Genomic DNA, 25,590 nt, shown 5'->3' with positions numbered 1-25,590 from the left:
GAGGAAAACGAACAGAAGGGAAAGCAAAATGACAAGACAATATAAGACAAAACATGACATTGTAGGCCTGTTGTAAGGCAGGTCCTCACCAGGCATCACCGGCAACAACGTCGCCTATGGGCACAAACCCACCGTCGTTGGACCAGACAGGACTGGCAAAAAGTGTGCTTCACTGACGAGTCGCGGTTTTGTCTCACCAGGGGTGATGGTCGGATTCGCGTTCATCGTCAAAGGAATGAGCGTTACACAGAGGCCTGTACTCTGGAGATCGATTTGGAGGTGGAGGGTCCGTCATGGTCTGGGGCGGTGTGTCACAGCATCATCGGACTGAGCTTGTTGTCATTGCAGGCAATCTCAACGCTGTGCGATACAGGGAAGACATCCTCCTCCTTTCTGCAGGCTCATCCTGACCTGACCCTCCAATATGACAATGCCACCAGCCATACTGCTCGTTCTGTGCGTGATTTCCTGCAAGACAGGAACATCAGTGTTCTGCCATGGCCAGCGAAGAGCCCAGATCTCAATCCCATTAAACATGTTTGGGACCTGTTGGATCGGAGTGCGAGGGCTAGGGCCATTCCCCACCAGAAATGTCTGGGAACTTGCAGGTGCCTTGGTGGAAGAGTGGGGTAACATCTAACAGCAAAAACTGGCACATCTGGTGCAGTCCATGAGGAGGAGATGCATTGCAGTACTTAATGCAGCGGGTGGCTGACTGTTACTTTTGATTTTGACACCCACTTTGTTCAGGGACACATCATTCCATTTCTGTTAGTCACATGTCTGTGGAACTCACTCAGTTTATGTCTCAGTTGTTGAATCTTATGTTCGTACAAATATTAACACGTTAAGTTTGCTGAAAATAAACGCAGTTGACAGTGAGGACGTTTCTTTTTTTGCTGAGTTTACATATCTGGGTCAAAGTTCACATTTACATTGAGTATGAGTACTATATTCGTACCTTATCCCATTGACAAACACAAACAAACTCAAGCACGCACGGACACACACACCTCTTCCACACTCCAGCTGTGTTTACAACCACTGGTGTGTGTTTGTGTGTGTGTGTGGATGATGAATTGCAGAGATAGATAAGGGCACACAGAGGACTCTATTGTTCATGTTTGGCAGGTTCCTCCCTCCTTCTTTCCATCTCTCCCTCCTTCCCTCCTTTCTCAATCTATTAGGAAGACACTTCATGGGATAGAGACATGACTCATGTCAACACACATTCCCAACAGGAATCTCAAAATAATTCCCAGTCATTCCCACACTATCATCGGAAGAGCACCAACAGAGCAGCTCTCCTGGCCTTGATAACTGGGATATATATAGACAAATTAAGAACATTTTAATCTAGTATTAGTCTGTATATTTGAATAAAACAGCCCCAATACAACAGCTTCAATACCTCCTCGCTTAGGGCCAAACTACTCCCATTTAAACTCCCAGTTTAAATGGTTGAGTCAATCACACAAGCTTAATAGAGATTCGTCTTGGGAGCAGTGTACTTTTGTATTACCTGACCCATGTGGGAATTACATTACATTTACATTTGAGCAATTTAAATGTCTGGATAGGACATGCTTATCCAGAGCAAATGGAACCAGCTAGTCTCCCAGAGGGAAAAACTGTTAGAAATGACGTCATCACAACCAATTTCACATTCCTTACGACGTCATTACAACCAATTTCACATTCCTTACGACGTTGTTTCAACCAATTCACATTCCTTACGACGTTGTTTCAACCAATTTCACATTCCTTACGACGTTGTTTCAACCAATTTCACATTCCTTACGACGTTGTTTCAACCGGTTTTGCCAGCTAGGCTGCAGTTGAAAAACCGGATATACAACCAACTTTGACTTTGAGAACTGGGTTCCACATTGGAGTTCTAGGTTTCACATTTGGGTTCTAGGTTCCAGGTGCTACATTGGGGTTTTAGATTACCTTGTGATTCTTGCCGTAGCGATAGGTCATCCAGTCCTCTCCATTGGTGCTGACCTCCAGCTTGAAGGTGGACACGTAGTAGGACTTCTGCGTCTCCTTGGAGACTGCTCCCTGGGTGGCGATGCCTGTCAGCACCTTGAGGAAGTGGAGGTCCACCTGGGAGGGAGGGAGGGAGGAAGGGAGGAGAGAGAGAGAGAGAGAGAGAGAGAGAGAGAGAGAGAGAGGTAGAAGGGGGAAAAGAGGGGCAGAGATTGAAATAATGAGATACATTTCAGAAGAAGCGCAAGGTACATTTCCATTTATTACAAATAGATGACAATAAAGTATCTATTTATTTGATTCAACTTTATTCTATTCTACCTTCCTCCATTTTCCCAGGCACAGAGAGAGAACGAGAGACGTAAGTAGGTAAGGTTATTGGGACATAGAGATATGAAGGAACTATGCAGATCCTGCACTCCTTTAAGTCATATACCCCCATAGATAGGTCTAGACATCACTGTCATGTTAATAGCTATGTCCATCTGTCACAAAGACAAAGACAGTGGGGAGTGCTGCCAGGCCCTATGAGGCTGCTGTTGGGGAGGAAGAGCGGCATAAGGGAGAGGAGGTAAAAATCAATGGCACTCTCTTCCACTGCCAACAGCGCATTCCTGAGTAGCAAAATAATCTATCAAGTGACAGATAGCATCCTGCATCCGCTCCGCACACTGAATATTATCAAAACAGTGTTTGATTGTTTGTGTGTGTGGTGGGGGAGGGTGTGTGTGTGTGTGTATCTCTGTCTCCCTCTCTCCCTCTCTTTCTCTCTCGCTATGTCTCTTTTTGACTGTCTAACCTGGATGTACTCCTTGGGGCTGTCCTCGCTGGGAGTCCAGGCGTTGTCGATGTTGTTGAGCCTGGCCTGGCGAGGGGACCAGCGGCCGTCGTAGAACGAGGACGAGGCTGAGATCTGGTCGTCCGAAATCTTTCCTGACTCCAGACCAAACGCTGTACTGCAGTGGAACGCTGTGGAGAGGGGGGTGGTTAGAGGGGAATTGAGAGAAAAGGGCCAGGTGAGGGAGGATGTGGTTATGAGACAGGGAGTTTGGGGGAAAGAGGGGGACCAGAGTTAGAGGGGGAGAGACCAGAGGGGGAGAGAGAGAGAGGTTGGGGAGAGGGAAAGAAAGAGAGAGAAGAGGGAGTGAAAGGGAGATCAAGAGAGGTAGAGATAGAACGTGACTATGCAGACTATAGGACACATATAGAATGGTAAAGGGAGAAAGAGATGGAAGGAGAGAGAGAGAGAGAGAGAGAGAGAGAGAGAGAGAGAGAGAGAGAGAGAGAGAGAGAGAGAGAGAGAGAGAGAGAGAGAGAGAGAGAGAGAGAGAGAGAGAGAGAGAGAAAAGAAAGGGACATAGAATGCGAGAACAGGAGAATGAGAAAACGAGAGACAGACGGACGGACAGAGTCAGAGGGGTTGGGCTACTTACTGTCACTGACTTCTTTGTGCGTCATGTTGTAGCGGGCTGAGAAGCCGTCTTTGGCCACAGCCATGTCCGTGTGGAAGGACAGAGACAGTAGACCAGACGACGACTTGATCTCAGGAGGAATCTTAGTACCACAGTAACGGCCAATCAGAGGGCCCACTAGAAACCCAGACAGACACAAATAGTTAGGAGGGATCTTCATGCAACATATATAGTATGTTTTCAGTGTTTGACAAAAACTGAAGAAAATACCTGTTAGACCTTTTAATGTATCTATTTCATCAAATAAAATAGAAACTTGCACGTTTTTTCGATATCATCACACACCTGCAAAAAAAGCAAACTCGGATGTGTTTCCTATCTTTTATATATTTATTTCGGGATGTAACATGTTTTATGAGCATCAGTGTATTTTATGGAATGTGAGCATCTCCATTGAAAGTGCTTTTAAATCCAGAAATAGGCTTAAACTGGAGTAAGCAACTAATGAAAACGTTGAAGGTCTGTGTCTCAGCATGAGACTCTCCCTCTCGTGTGGTTTAGGCTGGGATTAAGACCCACTGTGGGGGCAGACTTTAGATTATACACTGCTGTCACCCAATCTTCTCAATCCCACCCAATCCCACCCAATCCCACCCAGCTCCCCAGGATTACAGACAATGTTCCTAAAGATTCCCCAAATCAGTTTTCCATTCATTTCCTTCAGATCTAAAGACTCTTCAGTGTTTCGACTAATGTGATTGATGGGGTTGGGCTCAATTCCATTTCAATTCAGTCAATCAAGGAAGTCATTTGACGTTCTTCATTCAAGTAATGAAAAATCCCTTGCTCCAAAAAAAAACTATTCTTAAATTGGAATTTCAATGCATTTCAATGAATATTGTCTCTCTTCTCTGAGCCCAATACTTTAGTTTGTATTATGTATAGTTTTAGTCTGTAAATGTAATGTAATTCCCACATGGGTTAGGTAATACAAAAGTACACTGCTCTCAAGACCAGTCTCTATTAAGCTTGTGTGATTGACCCAACCACTTAAACCACATTGAAAAGGGGAGTCGTTTGGCCCTAAGCGAGGAGGTATTGAAACTGTTGTATTGGGGCCGCCATTTCAAGTTTAAAATATTTGAGCAAGTGAGAGTCAAAATTCTCCTCTCTACTAACCGAACATCATCTTGCTCCCAGCCCCAGCGGTAGATACGAAGCTCTTTGATGACCGCTCTCCAGAGCTTTCTCCCACCAGTGTTCCCCTTCCCTTCCTTTCCCGATCTCTCCTGATACCACTAGCATGTAGCTATGGTGCATTATGTAACTCTGCCCACAGGCGCCTCACCGCCACGGCAACCGATACCCCTCATGCACTGCACTCTCACTCTCGCTTCAGTGTGAAGTTTCCCCTAGGTACAGATCTAGGATTAGCTTCCCCTCCCCCAATGCTAACCTTAACTACTTGTGAGAAAAATGCAAAACTGACCCAAGAACAGCATCTAGGGGCAACTTCACCATACTCCCTATTCCCAAACAGAAAGAAAGTGCTGTGTGATAAAGGGCAGATTGAAGCGAGGGGGAAGTGGGGCAAAGTAGGCGTGATGAAGTGGATGAATGGGAAACAGGTCATGGGAAAGTCCTGGGAGGTGTAGAATGGCTAATGCAGGAATGGGCTAGTTCCGGGATTGTTATTGAGACAAAGGCTGCAGGAAAAGCTTCATTGAGGTATTGTAGATGACGTGTGTGTGTATGTGTGTGTGTTTGTGTTCAAATACATGCAGGTACCTCATATAGTGTGTATGTGTGTGTGTGTGTATGAAAGTGTATGTGTGAATGCGTGTGTAGACATGTGTGCGTGTATGTGTCTGGTAAGCACTCACCCTGGGGCAGCCCGTCCCACACGTCCAGCCAGTCGTACTTGCAGTCTCCCTCTCCTGACAGCAGGGGATCGTTCTCCAGGTCGAAGGTCAAGAAGGTCAGGGTCACGTCCATGTGGGGCGGAGTTATGATGATGTAAGAACATTCCAGGTTGTGGGGGTACTTGTCAGGGAAGCCGGGGGACTCGATCATTCCGGAAGGACTGGTGAAATTCCGGAAACAGAATTCCGATCCTATGGAGAACACAGACATGAGCAATTTACCACAGAAAAGCAATCATATTTTTTACTAGTAGGTTTTTTTTTTAAAGAAAATACATTTGTCTCTGCAAGACAGCGATAATAGAATCCAGTTGCAGTTCATTGTGTAACACACATTCACATACACACGCATGCACGCACTCTCTCACACACACAGAGTGTCAGGCACCCTAGTGGTTATTAAGAGTGTTGGGAAAGTAACCGAAAAGGTCGCTGGTTCCGAGCTGACTAGGTGAAAGATCTTTCAATGTGTCCTTGAACAAGATACTTAACCCTAATTGCTTCAGGATCGCCGTCAATAGTGTCAGATCCCTGGCTATGACTCCACTCTCCGAGGGTGTCTCAGGGAGAGTCGGGATAGAAAAAATGTTTTAAACACATTTCCATTTCACACCTCACACTCGTACAGGTTACCCTTCTTGTACATGCAGCGAAACAGTACAAATATAAGCAACCCCATTTGACCTTTGACACACACACGCCTCATCATAAACCTCATAACCGTCACCACAACCCACAGCCCAGGAAGCTCTGCATTTACTCCCTTGCTTAAAAAAAAAAGAGAGAAGAGAAAAACACATGCCAAAACAAACGAGAGTAAAGCTCGGTAAGCGGCCCGGCGTGTCTGCAGCTCATTAGCTATGCAGATTTATACGCCCTGGGCGGCTGACCTCGAGCTCTCCGACAGATGTGCCTCCCATATAAACTTCCCCCTGAGTTACTGAGTGTTTATGGACGTGCTCATTAATGATTTGTGATGTGCATGTCTCTCTCGCTCTCTCATTTATTCGAAGCACGGATCATATATACCTGCACCTTACAATCCCCAAACTCTCTGTATTCCCACCTCTCACCCTCTCGCTCTGTCTCTCTCTCTCTCTCTTGTTATTCAAAACATTGCTGGGTCACACACGTATACGCATACTTACAACACGCAAGCTGTGAATACACAGACAAGCTCTACCAGCAGCACATAGCAATGATTCTGTGAGGGGCAGGGCATACAGAAAGAGCAGCAAGGAGCAAGAGGCAGGGAAAGGAATACAATGGGATAAGCAACAACAAACAGACTCTACACATTTTGGTGACTCCTAAAGCAAAGCCCCCCCCCCAGGTCGGATTTGACCTTGTGTGACCGTACTTCAACCACATCACAACAACCATCACCACGTGTAGTGTTTGAATGTTCTCACTATGTGTCTCCAAAGGCCTTTGTGTGTGTGTGTGTGTGTGTGTGTGTGTGTGTGTGTGTGTGTGTGTGTGTGTGTGTGTGTGTGTGTGTGTGTGTGTGTGTGTGTGTGCGTGCGTGCGTGCGTGCGTGCGTGTGTGTGTGTGTGTGCGTGCGCGCGCATGTGTGTTGTCCATCCGTGCATGTGTGTGTGTGTACATGTATGTGTGCGTGTGTGTGTCTCCTGTGCCTCCATTGGTCAGTCAGACCCTCTCGTTTAACGAGTAGAGACAAGGCCAGTGTGATGCCTGCCTCAACCTGTCACTATGCCGACACACTTTTATAGACCTCATGGAGATGGGGACTGCTGCCTTTCACCGCAGGAAGAGAGGAAACACACACTCACAAACAACAGACAAGTCCAGGTGAAAGCTCATTTTTTTTTAAACAAATGTTTTTTTACACAATTTCATGGTATCCAATTGGTAGTTACAGTCTTGTCTCATCGCTGCAACTCCCGTACCGACTCGGGATAGGCGAAAGTCGAGAGCCATGCGCCCTCCGAAACACAACCCAACCTAGCCGCACTGCTTCTTGACACAATGCACATCCAACCCAGAAGCCAGCCGCACCAATGTGTCAGAGGAAACACCGTACACCTGGCGACCTGGTCAGTGTGCACTGTGCCCGGTCCGCCACAGGAGTCTTGAGTGCGTGATGAGACAAGGACATCCCTACCGGCCAAACCCTCCCTAACCCAGAAAATTGGGCCTCCCGGTCGCGGCCAGCTGCGACAGAGCCTAGACCACTGCGCCACCTGGGAGGCTACTACAGCTCATTTACTGCCCCTCACTGAATAGGGAATGCTGTGTGTGTGTTTGTGTAGAAGAACATGCGTGACACTATGAAAGTGTGCCAGTGTGTGTGATTGAATGAAAACGCATACTGCATTCTACATAGGTTGTGGTTTATGATAGACAGGGTATGTGTTTGTGAATGAAAGTGTGCCTCGGTGTGTGTGTGTGTTTGTGTGGTAAGCTTCAGCATGTTGTGTGAGACACACTGGCCCACTTGCCCTGTTATCCTCAATACTGGGTCAGGGTGCACTAGACTGTTACCCAGGCAGAAGAAAGAGGGCTTCAATCACACCATTGCATGTCTATACTAGCCCAGTGTGTGTTACCACCCGTCACATCGTCACATGCCAGATATGTGTGTGGCGTGTGTGTGAGAGATGGTGTGTATGCATGAGTACTCTCCCTTTTGTTAGTCCTTATTAGTTCAAGTATATGAACATTCCAAAAACAAGACCCTCATGCACACACACACACACACACACACACACACACACACACACACACACACACACACACACACACACACACACACACACACACACACACACACACACACACACACACACACACACACACACACACACACACACGTCTGGCACAGCAGCCACTCGCCTGGCTTGCACATTTCACCACGAGCAGCCATTTGGCAAGAGCTGTCTGCCGGCGGGGGGGGGGGTTGAGGAGGGGGGAGTGGGTGAGTTGCTGGGTAGAAACGCGTCGGCGCTTTCCGCTCGAGTGCCTGACGGAGTAGTCTCTGCCCATGTTGTGTCAGGGAATCCCCCCTCCCTCCCACGCTCCATTCCTTCACCCCCCCCATCCCTAGGAGGGATGCGCAGTCTGTTCATTCGCCCTCTTCCCGCTCCTCCTTTTTTCGTCTTCCTCTCCCACTCCTCATGCACCTCATGCTGTGAGAGTTCACCTCCACATTTGCGCCCGTCTGTTGCACATTACAACCTCTTTAACACTCTCTTCCTCTCGCTCTCCATCTTTCTCTCTCTCCGTCTCACAGCCTACTCTCGCTGGAGTCAACTCAAGGGTTTCACGGAAATACAATTGAGGCGTGTGTGTTGTTTGTGTGTGTCTGGAAGGGGGGAGGAGGGCAAGAAAAGCAAAACAACATTGTGAGCGTACCACAGCGTGGCAAGTTAAGACACCGCAGTCTATTTACGCGGGCATGTATGCTCGCACGACCATTGGTTAGGAAGGGGTCACAGCCAGGTCAGTCACCCTGGTCAATCTGGGCGACATTCCACTACATTCCAAAGGTGACCTGACAGACCGGGTTAGGGGGGAACGACCATGACCCCAAGGGGAACCACAGAAAAATTCATCACGATTGGTTCTGCTAGTGCTAGAGGCCGGAGGAGGTCGCTTGGCGGGAAGTCTTCCCGTACTAGCCGTGGTAACAGAGTCACAGTAACAGAGTCACGTGACAGGGGGCGGAGTGGGGGGCTGGTTTGGTAAGAGGGGTTAGTACGCCAGTGTGTGTGTGAGGAAAGTAGGGCACAACCATAACGGGGGGAGGGAAGGCAGTGGGTGCACATTCACCACTGTGGGGTTATGGTGCGTGCATATGGGATGGGGGTGGGGTGGGTTTGGGTTGTTGTTTTGGGGCACACGTTCCCTCAGGGGGATGGGATGGGGCCTCAGAAAAAATGGGATTTGGGAATACAGTTAAGGGTGAGAAGTCAAATATCTTATTGCTGTTTATTACCCCTGTATCCATTATCGGCACTGAACATAGGAAAGTGGGCACAGTATACACAAACACATATGCATGTCTGCACACACACACACACACACACACACACACACACACACACACACACACACACACACACACACACACACACACACACACACACACACACACACACACACACACACACACACACACACACACACACACACACACACACACACACACACACTCTGCTTACTTAGCTACAACATACTCCTCATCAGTAACCCTGGGTGCTGATGGCAGTCTAGGAGAAGAGAAGAGATGTACTGCAGGACCGTGTTCATTTGGCACCAAACGGAAGAAAACAGACTGAAACAGGAAGGGACTATTACTTGGACTTTCCCAATAACAAACACTGATTTTAGTTTCAGTTGCAAACTATTTTGAAACGTTTTCCATTGTGTGCCCTAATGAACATGACCCTGATCAGCAGCGAAAGTAGGACTGAAGGGTCAGGCTCTGGCTGAGGACAACCGCCAGCCGGACAGACACACCTCCAAGCTGTGTATTGACCTAAGATCATATCTCCACTAGTGACGCCCTCCTTCAAAACACATACGGACTAGAGCATGTACACACACACGCGCGCACACACACTACAAGTGCACACAAATAAGACGAGAACACACATCCATCATGCACAAACATCATTGTAAATAAACAACAGCTCTCCCACTGCGGGGTTGTGCCTGGCAGTCTCTAATCTTCTCCCAGAACTCGTAAACTACTGGGGTTTGTGGAACTATTTGGCCTGATCCTGACTTGTTAAAATAAACAATGATGGGTGTAGGATGCAAAGGGAGAGAAGACTGCACTCCAAAACAGATGCTCTGCGTGTCGATCTCTCTCGCACAGAAACACATCTATACGCCTACATAGGCACAAACAAGATCGTCTAACGCCCAAGCACACTGTAACCACCCACGAACACATATCACACATACATAAATATGCCCCTACACACGCATACCATTGTTTTTGCACCCCAAATGCATAGCAGGCTCTTGTTAAAACCATGGCAACAGCATACCCATCTATTCTGTTACAGAGTGAGTGTGTGTATGTGTGTATAATATTAGCCCTATCACATCATCATATCATTGTGCTGGTGGCCTTGGTAACAGAGCTAAATGACAAAACTGGGCCACATTCAAAACAGTTGTTTTTCAAATCACGTTTAAAAAACTTTTTGAAACAGAGGAGGCACTACTACCTGAATCCCACCCAAACAAATCAATGTCAATGGGATCTTACAAGCAAAGCACAGCTCAGTACAGTGAATCAGCACACTACCGCAAGTGTACTGTATGTCAAGTACACTTCCTCTTATGCACTACCACCACCCTTACCGTCGTTAAACTCAAATCCCGACCCATCCTCACCCTCTCCCCCTCCCTCTCCCAGTAATCATCTCCCCACCGCCTGTAGCCCCTCTCAATCACCCTCGCCCATTCTGCCCCCTCCTCCTCACCCCTCCCTCCTCATCATCTCCCTATACAGCCTGTAACCTCTCTCCATCACCCCCCCCCCCCCAGATGAAGCAGATCCCAGGCCAGTTAAAAGAGGCATTCCTGAGATGCTTTTCAGACAGGATGAAAAGAGTTCAGGCTTTTTTTTCCCTCTTTCCTGTAAAACCATGTTTATTTTCCTCCCTGCCTCTTTTGAAGTTAATTGGTCGGGGTGTGTGTGAGTTTGCGAGGTGAGTGAGTGTGTGTATGGGTGTGCGTGTGTGAGGTAGACTCCGCCACATGAAGGTGAAGGTCATCATAGGTCCTTCTGCCCAAGGCATCCATAGCAAGAACTCAGTCAACCATCCAACCGTTCCACAAGGCTAGTTAGGGGAATGGCCACCCATTGGAGACTTTTGCCATTGTGGTTTCAACCCAAAAATATATTAGGATGAACTTAGATCACATTACATGGTTTGATGAAAGCCATGTTAGCGCCTCATGGGCAATATTGTCCAATAGCAATCCACAGGTTTCTAAATACACATTTTTATTGAATAAATATAATGCTCGCAGGCAACAACTTGGTTATCCATCTAAGATTGGCCAAAACGTCTCTACATATGTGTCCATTCCAACCTATCAGCAACCAGTCAAATATCAATGTCCAATCACATAACCAATAACATCGCCCCCTCCCCTCCAACGACCAACAACCAATCAAAACACCCCAATAAGAGCTCATCAGGTAGAATTCAAGAATTCACTCACCTGTCTTAAAGATCATGTACCACCCCCATACACAAATAAAAATCACTAAAAACGCCTCAATAACGAGGTGGCGGACATAATTTGAGTATTGGCTCACCTGTCTTGAAGATCTCGTAGCGCAGTGAGAAGCCAGCCCCCTGGTGGGCGTAGTCTGAGACAAACTTGATGTGCAGGGCAGTACCAGAAGAGATGATGGCTGGGGGGGCGATGTTACTGCAGTGTTTACCCAGCAGCTCAGCCGAGTCCGAACCACCATCACGGATCTCAATGAAATCATACCTGAGAATGAGACATAGAGAATTTCCTGAAAAATCCTTGAAATATTTTTATGTGCGGCGTCCATATTAGGACAGCCTCGGGAATTGTTTCAATCTCAGCAGGAGTTGCCTTAGTCTCAGGAAGAGCTGTTTAATCAAAGCTAAGACTGTCCTAATATGGACATCTTACCTGTGGATTTATTTAATCATGTATATGTTAAAAGAGGTGCTTTGAGAAGGATGTATTGATTTCAGTAGAATGCTTGAATGGATGAATCAAGCTTAAAACCAAGGACAAAGAGAAGAATAGAGAAGAACCGGCTTTGGGGCTCAATGTGATTGAACTCTAGTCCATATGACCTTTGACCTAAGACCTATTGACCTCCCTGAACTAACCCAAATTCTTAACTGTCATTTCAGAGACAGGAGAGAAGGGGAAACTTGGAAAAATCCCACCTCACACAGTTGTCACTGACTAGTTGGATATTTATTTCCCCAGTGAGCAAACAATTTCTGTACTTTTTTATCAGGTTTTTGCTTGGCAGACCTTATATCTCTATTGACATTAGTCAATCAAAAATGATGAATACAACTGTTCATGTCAAATTGTTTATCAACTTTTAGCCCTGGTTGTCCTGTAAGGAAAAAGGGCAAACACTTCAACGTGAGGCTAAATATGAGTGCAGAGCAAGCAGATGAATGAAAATAGTGAATTTCAGCTTTTCCACAGTGGACTTCCTGGGACGAATAATGAATTTACGCGTCCCCCCCCCCCCCCCCCTTCAACCCTCCCCTGGATATGTGACGGAGCGGTCAAACAAGAGCCGTTGAAACAGTCGCAACATCTAATTACAATGAAAGGCCTTCAGCAGCCTTCAGCACAGCACTGGATCACTGTTCTGTGTTGGACCCACGTGTGCAAACACACACACACACACACACACACACACACACACACACACACACACACACACACACACACACACACACACACACACACACACACACACACACACACACACACACACACACACACACACACACACACACACACACACACACACACAGACATGCAAACACAAAAGCACACATGCAAACACACACACAAATAATACAGCCTCATACACTGTCATTGAGAGCAGGAATGTTTAGATTGACATAGACTCTGGAGATCAGTAACCGTTAATGGTTGTTCTGGGAGCCTCACAGGGTGTGCACATATTTGTTACAGCCTAGCACTAACACTCAACAAGGGCTTGATGATTTTGTTGATGAGTTGAGTGAAGTGTGTTTGTGCTTCGCTGGAACAAAAACCTGCACAGGCTCAGGATCAAACTACACTAATGTGAGGGCCTTGATCCAATTCACACACATTCCTATCGAATGCTACATCACGGTGGCTATTAAAAGAGGATTACTCCAGAGCTCCCTTGGTTAAGCTTAGAAAACTAGAAATCCATGAGTGTGTGTGTGTGTGTGTGTCTGTGTACAAAGTATGTGTGTTTTTTGGCTGTAACTGACACATGCTTAAGACAAATACACACACACACACACACACACACACACACACACACACACACACACACACACACACACACACACACACACACACACACACACACACACACACACACACACACACACACACACACACACACACACACACACACACTACAGTGTGTACGTAAAAGATAAAAGGCCTGAGAAGGAATTGAGAGCCTAATTAGGTTTTAATTGATTCGGGAGTGGGCTCTCTCGCCTGTCGTGGATTAGAAGCGATGACTGAGTGTTTCTCAGATGTGATTATTGACCTGAGCTCTCTGTCTCCCCAGGCCCTGATGAATACATGTATGAAGGCTGGCCGAGTGGCAGAACGGAGTCTCTCACACACACACACACACACACACACATGCGCAGGCAGGCAGGCAGGCAGGCAGGCAGGCAGGCAGGCAGGCAGGCAGGCAGGCAGGCAGGCAGGCAGGCAGGCAGGCAGGCAGGCAGGCAGGCAGGCAGGCAGGCAGGCAGGCAGGCAGGCAGGCAGGCAGGCAGGCAGGCAGACAGACAGACAGACAGACAGACAGACAGACAGACAGACAGACAGACAGACAGACAGACAGACAGACAGACAGACAGACAGACAGACAGACAGACAGACAGACAGACAGACAGACAGACAGACAGACCCTCGTCCCACTCAAGTCCATTAGAGTTCACCTTGCATTTTTCTGACTCCTTCCCTCCCCCCTTCTCCCTCACTATGTGACTGGGGTCTTTATGGGTTATGGAGTCCTGCTTGTTGGGACCCATGATGGTTTCCACCAGCCCTCCATAGAGGCCAGAAGAAACCCATAAGGGGTGAGAGGTGGAAACTTAAGGAAGTCCTTCAGGGCTGTTGTTCAGCACCAGTCCAGGCATGCCTTCTCTCCTCCACTCCTTTCCCCTCATCCTCCTCTCATCCTCTCAACTGCTAACAGATCCTGCTAATTACCTTCCACACCTTCCTTGTTTGTCTGGGACTTCCGTCCACCTCTGTGCATTCCCTACAGGCGCCAGGCCAGGGACAATCCCCTCAGACAGACAGCCTCACCTGGGAGTGTGTGTGTATGCGCGGGTGTGCGCGCTTGCCTGTGTGTCCGCTTGCATGTGTGTGTGTCTGGGAGAGGGAGACACACACAACCACTCTGAAAACACCATGGTATAACTAGGGTGAGAACCATTTCGTCTAAACCTTTGCCCCAGACTGTCAATCTCACCACTGAGAACAGAGTCCAGTCTAGTTCACTTCCACCACCCTGTGGGATGAGTGTTGCAATTGACAAAAAAAATGCAAATATCTGTTCCTAGAATAGTAGCGTGGCAGGTGTAATCTACACTCACAACGGAACTGTGTAGTTTATATTGACAAAATGCAATTTTGAGTGGTATACAAAAGAAAACGGCTCTGAATTTGTGTGACTGTTGCTTCCATTATGGACGATATATATATTTGTTGCCACCATTCACTCTTAATCTAAAGTGCTCAACAACCACAGCTATTTACGGCGCTGGTGGTCAACAACAGGGCTGAGGCCCAGACACTAAAAGGAAGTAAGGCTTCTTAGTCTGCCTAGCATAGAGCCACCTCATGCACCTCATGTACGCCTAATAAGGCATAAGTGCCTCTGAAATATTAAGTAGACGCTGGGAGAGAAATCCCAACAGATTCCCCCGGCTGCCGTCTTCAATCTGGCCTTAGAACAAATAGCACTCAGAGCAGCCATCTCCGAGCCGTTTGCTTACAGTAGCTTTACAGTTACAGATAACTAGGGTTGCGTCCCAAAAGGCACCCCTATTCCTTATATGGTGCACTTCTTTTGAACAGGGCCCATAGGTCGTGCACTATTTAGGGAATAGGGTGCCGTTTGGGAAACAGGCTGGGGCTAAACCGCTAACAGCTAACCACAAAGTGTCTATATAGGCCTATAGGCTACGGCCCAAGGCTTTTTAAAGGGGCATCGCCATCGATCCCGCCAGTCTGGTTGGTGTAAGTATCTACTGCTGGGATGCCCTGTATAACCTCCTTACGCCTGTATTAAAAAATATATTTGTCTCTCTTTCTGTCTGTCTGTGTCTGTCTGTCTTTCTCCCTCTCTCTGAGCATGAGAGAGTGTATATGTATTTAAAGACTATGGTCAATTGGAGTGATCGGTTGGTTGACTATTAGCGGCTATTGGTGTGGTCAAGTACACTGGACCGTAATGTGACCGTAACTCAGTGACCATGACTTGTGACTCTGGGCAGATCAGACCTGTGCAATGACCTCACTAATCTGCCCCCCCCCCCCTACGTCTATGGGCCATCAATTCCTCATTACAAGCGGAAAACAGCCATTGATCTGATTTCAACAGCTCCCATCTCCCCCCAGGGAGTGTAGCAGACACACAGGATGATATCACACTCACACGTTGAACCTCTCTATTGCTACACCTCAATGGCACTTCCCCAGTGATGAAACTAAGTGCACGTCCTAAATGGCACCCTATTCCTTATTGGGCCTGGTCAAAAGTAGTGCACTAAAAATGGAATCGTGTGCCATTTGGGATGCAAACCGAGGCACATTAGTATGGGGCGACGTTTGTAAAGTTGAATGATCAATTCTACGGAAGAACATGACTGCAGGCTGATAGAACTGTACGGATATCAAAGCTCTACTAAATCGTCACCTCCAGTTGCCAATGTGGGGCCCACAATAAAAATGACCTCATAAAAAAAACTGCATAAAAACAAAATTGATCTTTGCGAAGGTGTGTCAGCTTTTATGGTGTGTGTGTGTGTGTGTCACGAACATCCTTCAATTAGTTTAATCCCACTGTGCAAAATAAAGTACTTCCACACCAGGGCAGAGAGAGAGAGAAAGAAAGAGAGAAAGAAATAGATAGAAAGATAGAGAGAGAAAGAAAGAGAGATAGAGAGAAATTTATAGAGAGAGAGAGAGAAAGAAAGAAAGAGAGATAGAGAAAGATAGAGAGAGAAAAAAAGAAAGAGGGATAGAGAGAGAAAGATAGAGAGAGAGAAAGAGAGATAGAGAGAGAGATAAAGAGAGAGAGAAAGAGAGATAGAGAAAGAGAGAGAGAGAGAGAGAGAGAGAGAGAGAGAGAGAGAGAAAGAGAGATAGAGAGAAAGATAGAGAGAGAAAAAAAGAAAGAGGGATAAGAGATAGAGAAGAGAGAGAGATAGAGAGAGAAAGATAAAGAGAGAGAGAGAGAGAGAGAGAGAGAGAGAGAGAGAGAGAGAGAGAGAGAGAGAGAGAGAGAGAGAGAGAGAGAGAGAGAGAGAGAGAGAGAGAGAGAGAGAGAGAGAGAGAGAGAGAGCTACGGAGAAAGTGGGATGCACCTCCTGCACTCCATATCGGTATCATCCCTTCAGCCCTGGTCCCAGCCAATGGCAGATTGCATTAGAGATATAGGCTTGATATTTCATCTCAGCCTTTATTGCATTTATTCCACATCAATCTACTCTGGGCTGGGAGGTAAAAGCCATTTGGCACCCTGCCGGACTCTGCCTGAAATGAAATTCTGAATTAAAGTGCCACCTCAGATATGTGAAGTCTGCATAACACTGGGTATTTTATTGCTGCAGCAGTGATGATCTGTGCGGTTGAAGCTACCAGAGCCTTTGACTCTTTGAACCCCGGGAAAGTGCTGGTTGGCCGGAAGAGGGATTAATTCTGCAGTATGGTGTGGGTTATAAAGTAAGGCTGACCTTAGGTGGGCCAACCGAACACTTTCCTTGAGTTCACATGCTCAGGGTCTCAGAGTAATTTACTCTCAGGAGAGACCATGGCACTGACATAATGTTTATGAGATGATGAGACATACAAAAGACATGGCTTACATAGAACTGTAAGTGTCCATAGATTAAAGCCCTTTACAACTCTCGCAACTATATCACATATTTACAATAAACACAGTCCATTTGTAATATTTAGATTATACAGTATATTCAGATAGCATTTAAATAATACCCTGACCAAGTCTCCTGCCCCTCCAGTGGTTTATTCACTAAGAGCAAAACAAACTTGAACTTGTTCAATAAGAAACTCTTGTTTTCGTTTCAAAATGTTTTCCGTTGCCCAAAAATTGTTACTGTTTGCTACGGTGTGCACTAATGAATACAGTCCAGCATTACCACTCCCTCACCTCAAACCAGAAGAGAAAAACTCCAAGTCTCCCTCCTGTCTCCCCAGTCAGACATACTGCTATGCCTAATCACTCAGGAAGGAGGAAACAACACACAGCTGCACCAGAAACACTAACTGGAAGCTATTTGAACCCAGTCTAAAGCACTCTCCACTTTGCTTCTCTGCTGCTTTGGCCATGAGGGCCAAGGAACACATCTTCAACAAACGAAATCTGTGTGTGTCCCAAATGGCACCCTATTCCCTATACAGTACAGTGTTCTCTGGTCAAAACACCATCCAGGGAATAGGGTGCCATTTGGGACAAATCCTACATTAAAAAGACTATAGCAGCATTAGTGAGAAAAGGGAGTTATAGGTTGGTCTTTATGAATAAATAACATTGTTGATGTGTCTCTCTTTTCTAATGGGGCTGTAAAGTATGGGCCTTTTTCTCTGAGGGGAGAGGATGCGGAATGGATAGTGGTTGCCATGGGTTTCCCTGCCGATTACACACACTCTCCCAAACATGTGTTCATGTGCAGGTATACACGCAAAAATAAGGACATACACACACATACAGAGAAGCACGCACACGCATGAAGAAACACACACCCACACGCACAGGCACCCACACAAACAAACAGAGGCATGTGCACCCACCCACAGCGTTTACAAAAAGCACCTACACACATCTGAGTGGAAGTGTGAAAGGGCAAAGCTTGAGATCCCACAGTCCCCTCAGGCTAATACAAAACCAATCCACAAAAAAGTAGATCATTTCTGAGGAGGCTTTTCAATTCTCTCTCTCTATCTCTCTGAAATACTGATTAACGACAGTGAGCACATTCATTGTATCCGTCTATCACAGAACTACACATGCTATCTATGACTAGGGGGATTTTAATGGGGATTTACGTTACACAAGACCAGATAGAGACATCATCAAATTCAACAACCACCCAAGCCACATAGAATTGGGAGTTATGGGCCTCCCGAGAGGCGCAGTGGTCTAAGTCACTGTATCGCAGTGCTAGCTGTGCCACTAGAGATTCTGGGTTCGAGTCCAGGCTCTGTCGCAGCCGACCGCAACCGGGAGACCAATGGGACGGCGCACAATTGGCCCAGCATCGTCTGGGTTAGGGGAGGGTATGGCCGGCAGGGATGTCCTTGTCCCATCGCACACTAGCGACTCCTGTGGCGGGCCGGGCACAGTCCGCGCTGACATGGTCGCCAGGTGTACGGTGTTTCCTCCGACACATTGGTGCGGCTGGCTTCCGGGTTAAGTGGGCATTGTGTCAAGAAGCAGTGCGGCTTGTGTTTTCGTGGTATCCAACTACCAATTGTATACCACGAAATTGGGGAGATAAAAGGGGTACAAAAAAAGAAATAGAAAAAAAGAAATGGGAGTTATAGATCTCATTCTCATTGAATGCAAGTCTAAGAAGTAGTAGATCTGTTCTATCTGCGTCATTTCTATGCTTCCAGTTCTTACGTTTCGTTTTAACGTGTTTAACTTTCAGCTTTGTACACCAGCTTCAAACAGCTGAAAATATTGCTTATGGAAAATATATTTCACAGCGATTTAGATAGTAGAATGATTCTCTGCACTATACTTGCTTGTTTTGTCACATAAACTGAAATTAGGTGAACTATTAGAATTTTTGCAACCAGGAAATGATAGAGAAATGTCTTCATAGTGCAGCTTTAAGAGAGCAGTAGGAGAAAGGGTTAAAGCCAGGCCAGAGCATGATGACTGACTGATATGAGGTCAGAGAGACAATAGAAAGGCATATGATTCATATTATACATCTCTATGAAAGAGGAAACTGACCAAGCTGGTTCCCATCTGGCCTGTAATCGCTCCACTGAACTCCCTCTCTCAAATCTGTTTTCCTGATAACTTCACCACATCACCCCTGTCTTACCTACTGTAATGGCCTATACTGTAACTATGGCTAACTATGAACTCTCTGTTACATATGTATAACCAGTCAGAGGCAGATCTGAAGTTAAAACCATCCCCGGACAATCTCCCTCCTTCTCTCCCTCCCTCTCTCCTTCTCTCCCTCCCTCTACCATTTTTTCTAGCCTAAGTATATCCAAAAGGCCTCCCTCTCTCCCTTTCCCCCCCAATCATCCCTCTCCCCCTTCTCTCCCTCCTCGCTCTCACCTGCAGTCCAGTCTCTCCAGTTCAAAGTGGGGGTTGAAGTTGAGGACGATGCGCTGGGAGGGCTCCGGGGCTGTGATGACCCACTGGCAATTCTGGTGGGGCGGGTACTCCAGAGGGTAGCCCGGGGACGTGATGTACCCTGCGTCGCTGGCATCCAGAGTGCCCCCACACACCTCACCTGAGAGAGAGAAAGAGAGGGAGAGAGAGAGATAGAGAGACATATGGTCAATACACAGACTCAAAACATCTACGAATACAAACCTTGCTATTCAAGCGATTATTGATTTGAAAATTTGTCTTCTTATTCCATAGTGATGTGATTTGTGATGTAGTGACACACGATTTGTAATAATATCTGTGTCAGAGATACGTAGTGTTCACATGAATTCTACTATAGCAACAAAATAGACAACCACGCACACGTCTCCCCCATGCAGACAAACTAAACCCACACCAAGGCTCTAATCTCTCCTCTGGGAGCATTCTCTAAATGTAATTGTTGTTCTGGCAAGGCAATCTGCAAACATTAGAACACATTCCCTGATCCTATCGGCTCTCTCCCAGGAACAATAGCCTGCCAATAGCATCGTTCGGCTGGCCCAGACAGGAAGTGACAGTAGACCCCCTGTCTAGGGGTGCAAGGGTTCACCCCGAATCTGTAATGAGAAGCCAGAGAAACAAAGCCTTTATTTTCGCCATACGCCCACGCCTCGCTCGTCGTTCCCTATCTCACACAAACACGCAAAGCACACACAAACACATCGGGAGACAATACAGTGAGGTCCCTCATCAGTCATTTTACTGCAGTATATGATTTTCTGGTCATTATTATTCTAAATGGAAGGCGAGATGTGGAAGACAAAAAATGTCTCTCCACAATGTTCACCATGACAACGATGCTAGGGGTGGTTAACTCTTTCCGTGCTGACAGAGGCTGCGTTCTGATTCTTTATCCTTCTCCCGAAGTGATGCATTCATTTACTCTCCCTCATGCATATGGTGCAAGCATGGCTGGAGGGAGTTTCCACCATTATCCCAACACCAGTTCATTCCTTTTAAATCCACGAGGGGGAGTGTACAAGTGAACAAATCGGGAGAAGGTTAGAGAATCGGAACACATTTTTTATTTAACCTTTATTTAACTAGGCATGTCAGTTAAGAACAAATTCTTATTCACAAAGACGGCCTACACCTGCCAAAACCGGATGACGCTGGGCCAATTGTGCGCTGCCCTCTGGGACACCCAATCACAGACGGTCGCGATACAGCCTGGATTCGAACCAGGGTGTCTGTAGTGACACCTCGAGCACTGAGATGCCGTACCACAGACCGCTGCGCCACTCGGCAGCCCAGTGAATATAAGGACATCAATGAAAATGCCGATGACTCAATATTCTGTTTCATCTGCTTCACCTATTCCAAGTTATGTGAGCACATCATCAAAGGAAGTGGGGCGGGGGGAGATTGGAGGGTTGAAATATAATAGACTGTTCAAGTGTTGACATTTTCAAGGCTATTGTATTTTAAAAGGCACACTTAGGTTTTGGTGACATTTGATATAATAGCAAAACCCTACCATCCTTACTTGGATAGAAACTCACACACACTTATGTATACACACGTGTGCATGCACACACACACACACACACACACACACACACACACACACACACACACACACACACACACACACACACACACACACACACACACACACACACACACACACACACACACACACACACACACACACTCCCCCCACATGCCAGTCCAGCCTATCACTCAAAACACCTATCACTCAAAACACCTATCACTCAATACTGCAACCAAAGCTAAATAAAAAGACCAAAAGTAGAAGAAAAGTCTCTTTATCTCCCCTGGAGGATTCAGACATGCAGGACTATAAAGTCTGCCTATGGAGTGTTCTTCTCTCCCATTTACATTTACATTTACATTTAAGTCATTTAGCAGACGCTCTTATCCAGAGCGACTTACAAATTGGTGCATTCACCTTAAGACATCCAGTGGAAGAGTCACTTTACAATAGTGCATCTAAATCTTAAAGGAGGGGGGGTGAGAGGGATTACTTATCCTATCCTAGGTATTCCTTAAAGAGGTGGGGTTTCAGGTGTCTCCGGAAGGTGGTGATTGACTCCGCTGTCCTGGCGTCGTGAGGGAGTTTGTTCCACCATTGGGGGGCCAGAGCAGCGAACAGTTTTGACTGGGCTGAGCGGGAGCTGTACTTCCTCAGTGGTAGGGAGGCGAGCAGGCCACCTCCATGTCTTCATCTTAAATGGCACCCTTATCCCGATTTAGTGCACTACTTTTGACCAGGTCCCATAGGGAATCCCATGGTTCTGGTCAGAATAGTGCACTATAGAGGGCAAGGGTACTCAAGTACTATTTGAGAAGGTCCGGTCACACAAATTCCCTAGTTGGCAAAGGTCCGGATAATGTAATATATCACCATAGTAATAAACCCCCACTTCGCAACCCCAAACTGTTCACACCCCTCTTGTCTGCAATTATACACATTTTGTATGGGACATAGTTTTTTTATGTTTTAAAGCGAATTTCCTGCAATTCCACACATTCTTCCATGCCTTATGTGTCTTTATATGATACCAGGGGTCAAAGTGCGAGCTCGTAAAAACAATATACACCTACCCATTCCAGGGTTTTTCTTTATTTTTACTATTTTCTACATTGTAGAATAATCATGTCGTAACCAAAAAAAGTGTTAAACAAATCAAAATATATTTTATATTTGAGATTCTTCAAAGTAGCTACCCTTTGCCTTTGATGTCAGCTTTGCACACTCTTGGCATTCTCAGCTTCATGAGGTAGTCACCTGGAATGCATTTCAATTAACAGGTGTGCCTTGTTAAAAGTTCATTTGTGGAATTTCTTTCCTTCTTAATGTGTTTGAGCCAATCAGTTGTGTTGTGACAAGTTATTGGTGGTATACAGAAGATTGCCCTATTTGTTAAAAGACCAAGTTCATACTATGGCAAGAACCGCTCAAATAATCAAAGAGAAACAACAGTCTGTTATGCAGGTGAATGAGGACCCAAAAGCGACTTGGCGAAAACAGAGTTTTTAATCCAGTAAAGTTACTATACAAACAAAAAGGCATAATACTACTCGTAATGACGAGAACAGACTGGAGACTTGATCAAGAACTGCAGGTTGCCTCGGGAAGGCACTTGAACCTAGCAGACTCAGACACCTGCTCACCACGCAGCATCTGAGGGAAACACGACACGACAGGGCAATACATAGACACAGCACGGTGAACAATAGATAAGGATCCGACAGGGCAGGAACGGAAAACAAGGAGAGAAATAGGGACTCTAATCAGGGAAAAGGATCGGGAACAGGTGTGGGAAGACTAAATGATGATTAGGGGAATAGGAACAGCTGGGAGCAGGAACGGAACGATAGAGAGAAGAGAGAGCGAGAGAGTGAGAGAGGGAGGGGGAGAGAGAGGGATAGAAAGAGGGAAAGAACCTAATAAGACCAGCAGAGGGAAACGAATAGAAGGGGAAGCACAGGGACAAGACATGATAATCAATGACAAAACATGACAGTACCCCCCACTCACCGAGCGCCTCCTGGCGCACTCGAGGAGGAACCCTGGCGGCAACGGAGGAAATCATCAATAAGCGAACGGTCCAGCACGTCCCGAGACGGAACCCAACTCCTCTCCTCAGGACCGTAACCCTCCCAATCCACTAAGTATTGGTGACCCCGTCCCCGAGAACGCATGTCCATGATCTTACGTACCTTGTAAATAGGTGCGCTCTCGACAAGGACGGGAGGGGGGGAGGGAAGACGAACGGGGGTGCGAAGAAAGGGCTTGACACAGGAGACGTGGAAGACAGGATGGACGCGACGAAGATGTCGCGGAAGAAGCAGTCGCACAGCGACAGGATTGACGACCTGGAAGACACGGAACGGACCAATGAACCGCGGAGTCAACTTACGAGAAGCTGTCGTAAGAGGAAGGTTGCGAGTGGAAAGCCACACTCTCTGGCCGCAACAATACCTAGGACTCTTAATCCTGCGTTTATTGGCGGCTCTCACAGTCTGTGCCCTGTAACGGCAAAGTGCAGACCTCACCCTCCTCCAGGTGCGCTCACAACGTTGGACAAACGCTTGAGCGGAGGGAACGCTGGACTCGGCAAGCTGGGATGAGAACAGAGGAGGCTGGTAACCCAGACTACTCTGAAACGGAGATAACCCGGTAGCAGACGAAGGAAGCGAGTTGTGAGCGTATTCTGCCCAGGGGAGCTGTTCTGCCCAAGACGCAGGGTTTCTGAAAGAAAGGCTGCGTAGTATGCGACCAATCGTCTGATTGGCCCTCTCTGCTTGACCGTTAGACTGGGGATGAAACCCGGAAGAGAGACTGACGGACGCACCAATCAAACGACAGAACTCCCTCCAAAACTGTGACGTGAATTGCGGACCTCTGTCTGAAACGGCGTCTAACGGGAGGCCATGAATTCTGAACACATTCTCGATGATGATTTGTGCCGTCTCCTTAGCGGAGGGAAGTTTAGCGAGGGGAATGAAATGTGCCGCCTTAGAGAACCTATCGACAACCGTAAGAATCACAGTCTTCCCCGCAGACAAAGGCAGACCGGTAATGAAGTCTAGGGCGATGTGAGACCATGGTCGAGAAGGAATGGGGAGCGGTCTGAGACGACCGGCAGGAGGAGAGTTACCCGACTTAGTCTGCGCGCAGTCCGAACAAGCAGCCACGAAACGGCGCGTGTCACGCTCCTGAGTCGGCCACCAAAAGCGCTGGCGAATAGACGCAAGAGTGCCTCGAACACCGGGATGACCATCTAACTTGGCAGAGTGAGCCCACTGAAGAACAGCCAGACGAGTGGAAACAGGAACGAAAAGGAGGTTACTAGGACAAGTGCGCGGCGACGCAGTGTGCGTGAGTGCTTGCTTAACCTGTCTTTCAATTCCCCAGACTGTCAACCCGACAACACGCCCATAAGGAAGAATCCCCTCGGGATCAGTAGAAGCCACAGAAGAACTAAACAGACGGGATAAGGCATCAGGCTTGGTGTTCTTGCTACCCGGACGGTAAGAAATCACAAACTCGAAACGAGCGAAAAACAACGCCCAACGAGCTTGACGGGCATTAAGTCGTTTGGCAGAACGGATGTACTCAAGGTTCTTATGGTCTGTCCAAACGACAAAAGGAACGGTCGCCCCCTCCAACCACTGTCGCCATTTGCCTAGGGCTAAGCGGATGGCGAGCAGTTCACGGTTACCCACATCATAGTTGCGCTCAGATGGCGACAGGCGATGAGAAAAATAAGCGCAAGGATGAACCTTATCGTCAGACTGGAAGCGCTGGGATAGAATGGCTCCCACGCCTACCTCTGAAGCGTCAACCTCGACAATGAATTGTCTAGTGACGTCAGGAGTAACGAGGATAGGAGCGGACGTAAAACGTTCTTTTAGAAGATCAAAAGCTCCCTGGGCGGAACCGGACCACTTAAAACACGTCTTGACAGAAGTAAGAGCTGTGAGAGGGGCAGCAACTTGACCGAAATTACGAATGAAAGGCCGATAGAAATTAGCGAAACCTAAAAAGCGCTGCAACTCGACACGTGACCTTGGAACGGGCCAATCACTGACAGCTTGGACCTTAGCGGAATCCATCTGAATGCCTTCAGCGGAAATAACGGAACCGAGAAAAGTAACGGAGGAGACATGAAAAGAGCACTTCTCAGCCTTTACGTAGAGACAATTCTCTAAAAGGCGCTGTAGAACACGTCGAACGTGCTGAACATGAATCTCGAGTGACGGTGAAAAAATCAGGATATCGTCAAGATAGACAAAAACAAAGATGTTCAGCATGTCTCTCAGAACATCATTAACTAATGCCTGAAAAACAGCTGGCGCATTGGCGAGACCAAACGGCAGAACCCGGTACTCAAAATGCCCT

General features: G+C 47.0%; 1 protein-coding gene across 2 annotated transcripts in view; it reads right to left on the bottom strand.

Annotated features, from left to right (window-relative positions):
* Positions 1-25,590, bottom strand: part of LOC124010444 (neuropilin-2-like) — a 72,515-nt gene that overhangs the window by 37,867 nt on the left and 9,058 nt on the right. For both annotated transcript variants that reach the window (XM_046322870.1, XM_046322871.1), the window contains exons 2-7: positions 19,620-19,797; positions 11,631-11,812; positions 5,288-5,518; positions 3,426-3,581; positions 2,792-2,961; positions 1,954-2,109 (exon numbers count right to left, since the gene is read on the bottom strand). In XM_046322870.1, the coding sequence (XP_046178826.1) occupies positions 1,954-2,109; positions 2,792-2,961; positions 3,426-3,581; positions 5,288-5,518; positions 11,631-11,812; positions 19,620-19,797 (1,073 nt within the window). The remainder of the gene's footprint in view (positions 1-1,953; positions 2,110-2,791; positions 2,962-3,425; positions 3,582-5,287; positions 5,519-11,630; positions 11,813-19,619; positions 19,798-25,590) is intronic.

The sequence above is a fragment of the Oncorhynchus gorbuscha genome, linkage group LG23 (genome assembly GCF_021184085.1).
Source record: "Oncorhynchus gorbuscha isolate QuinsamMale2020 ecotype Even-year linkage group LG23, OgorEven_v1.0, whole genome shotgun sequence".
Taxonomy (NCBI): domain Eukaryota; kingdom Metazoa; phylum Chordata; class Actinopteri; order Salmoniformes; family Salmonidae; genus Oncorhynchus; species Oncorhynchus gorbuscha.
The sequence above is the reverse complement of the archived record's forward strand: the minus strand, read 5'-3'. Positions and strand labels throughout refer to the sequence as shown.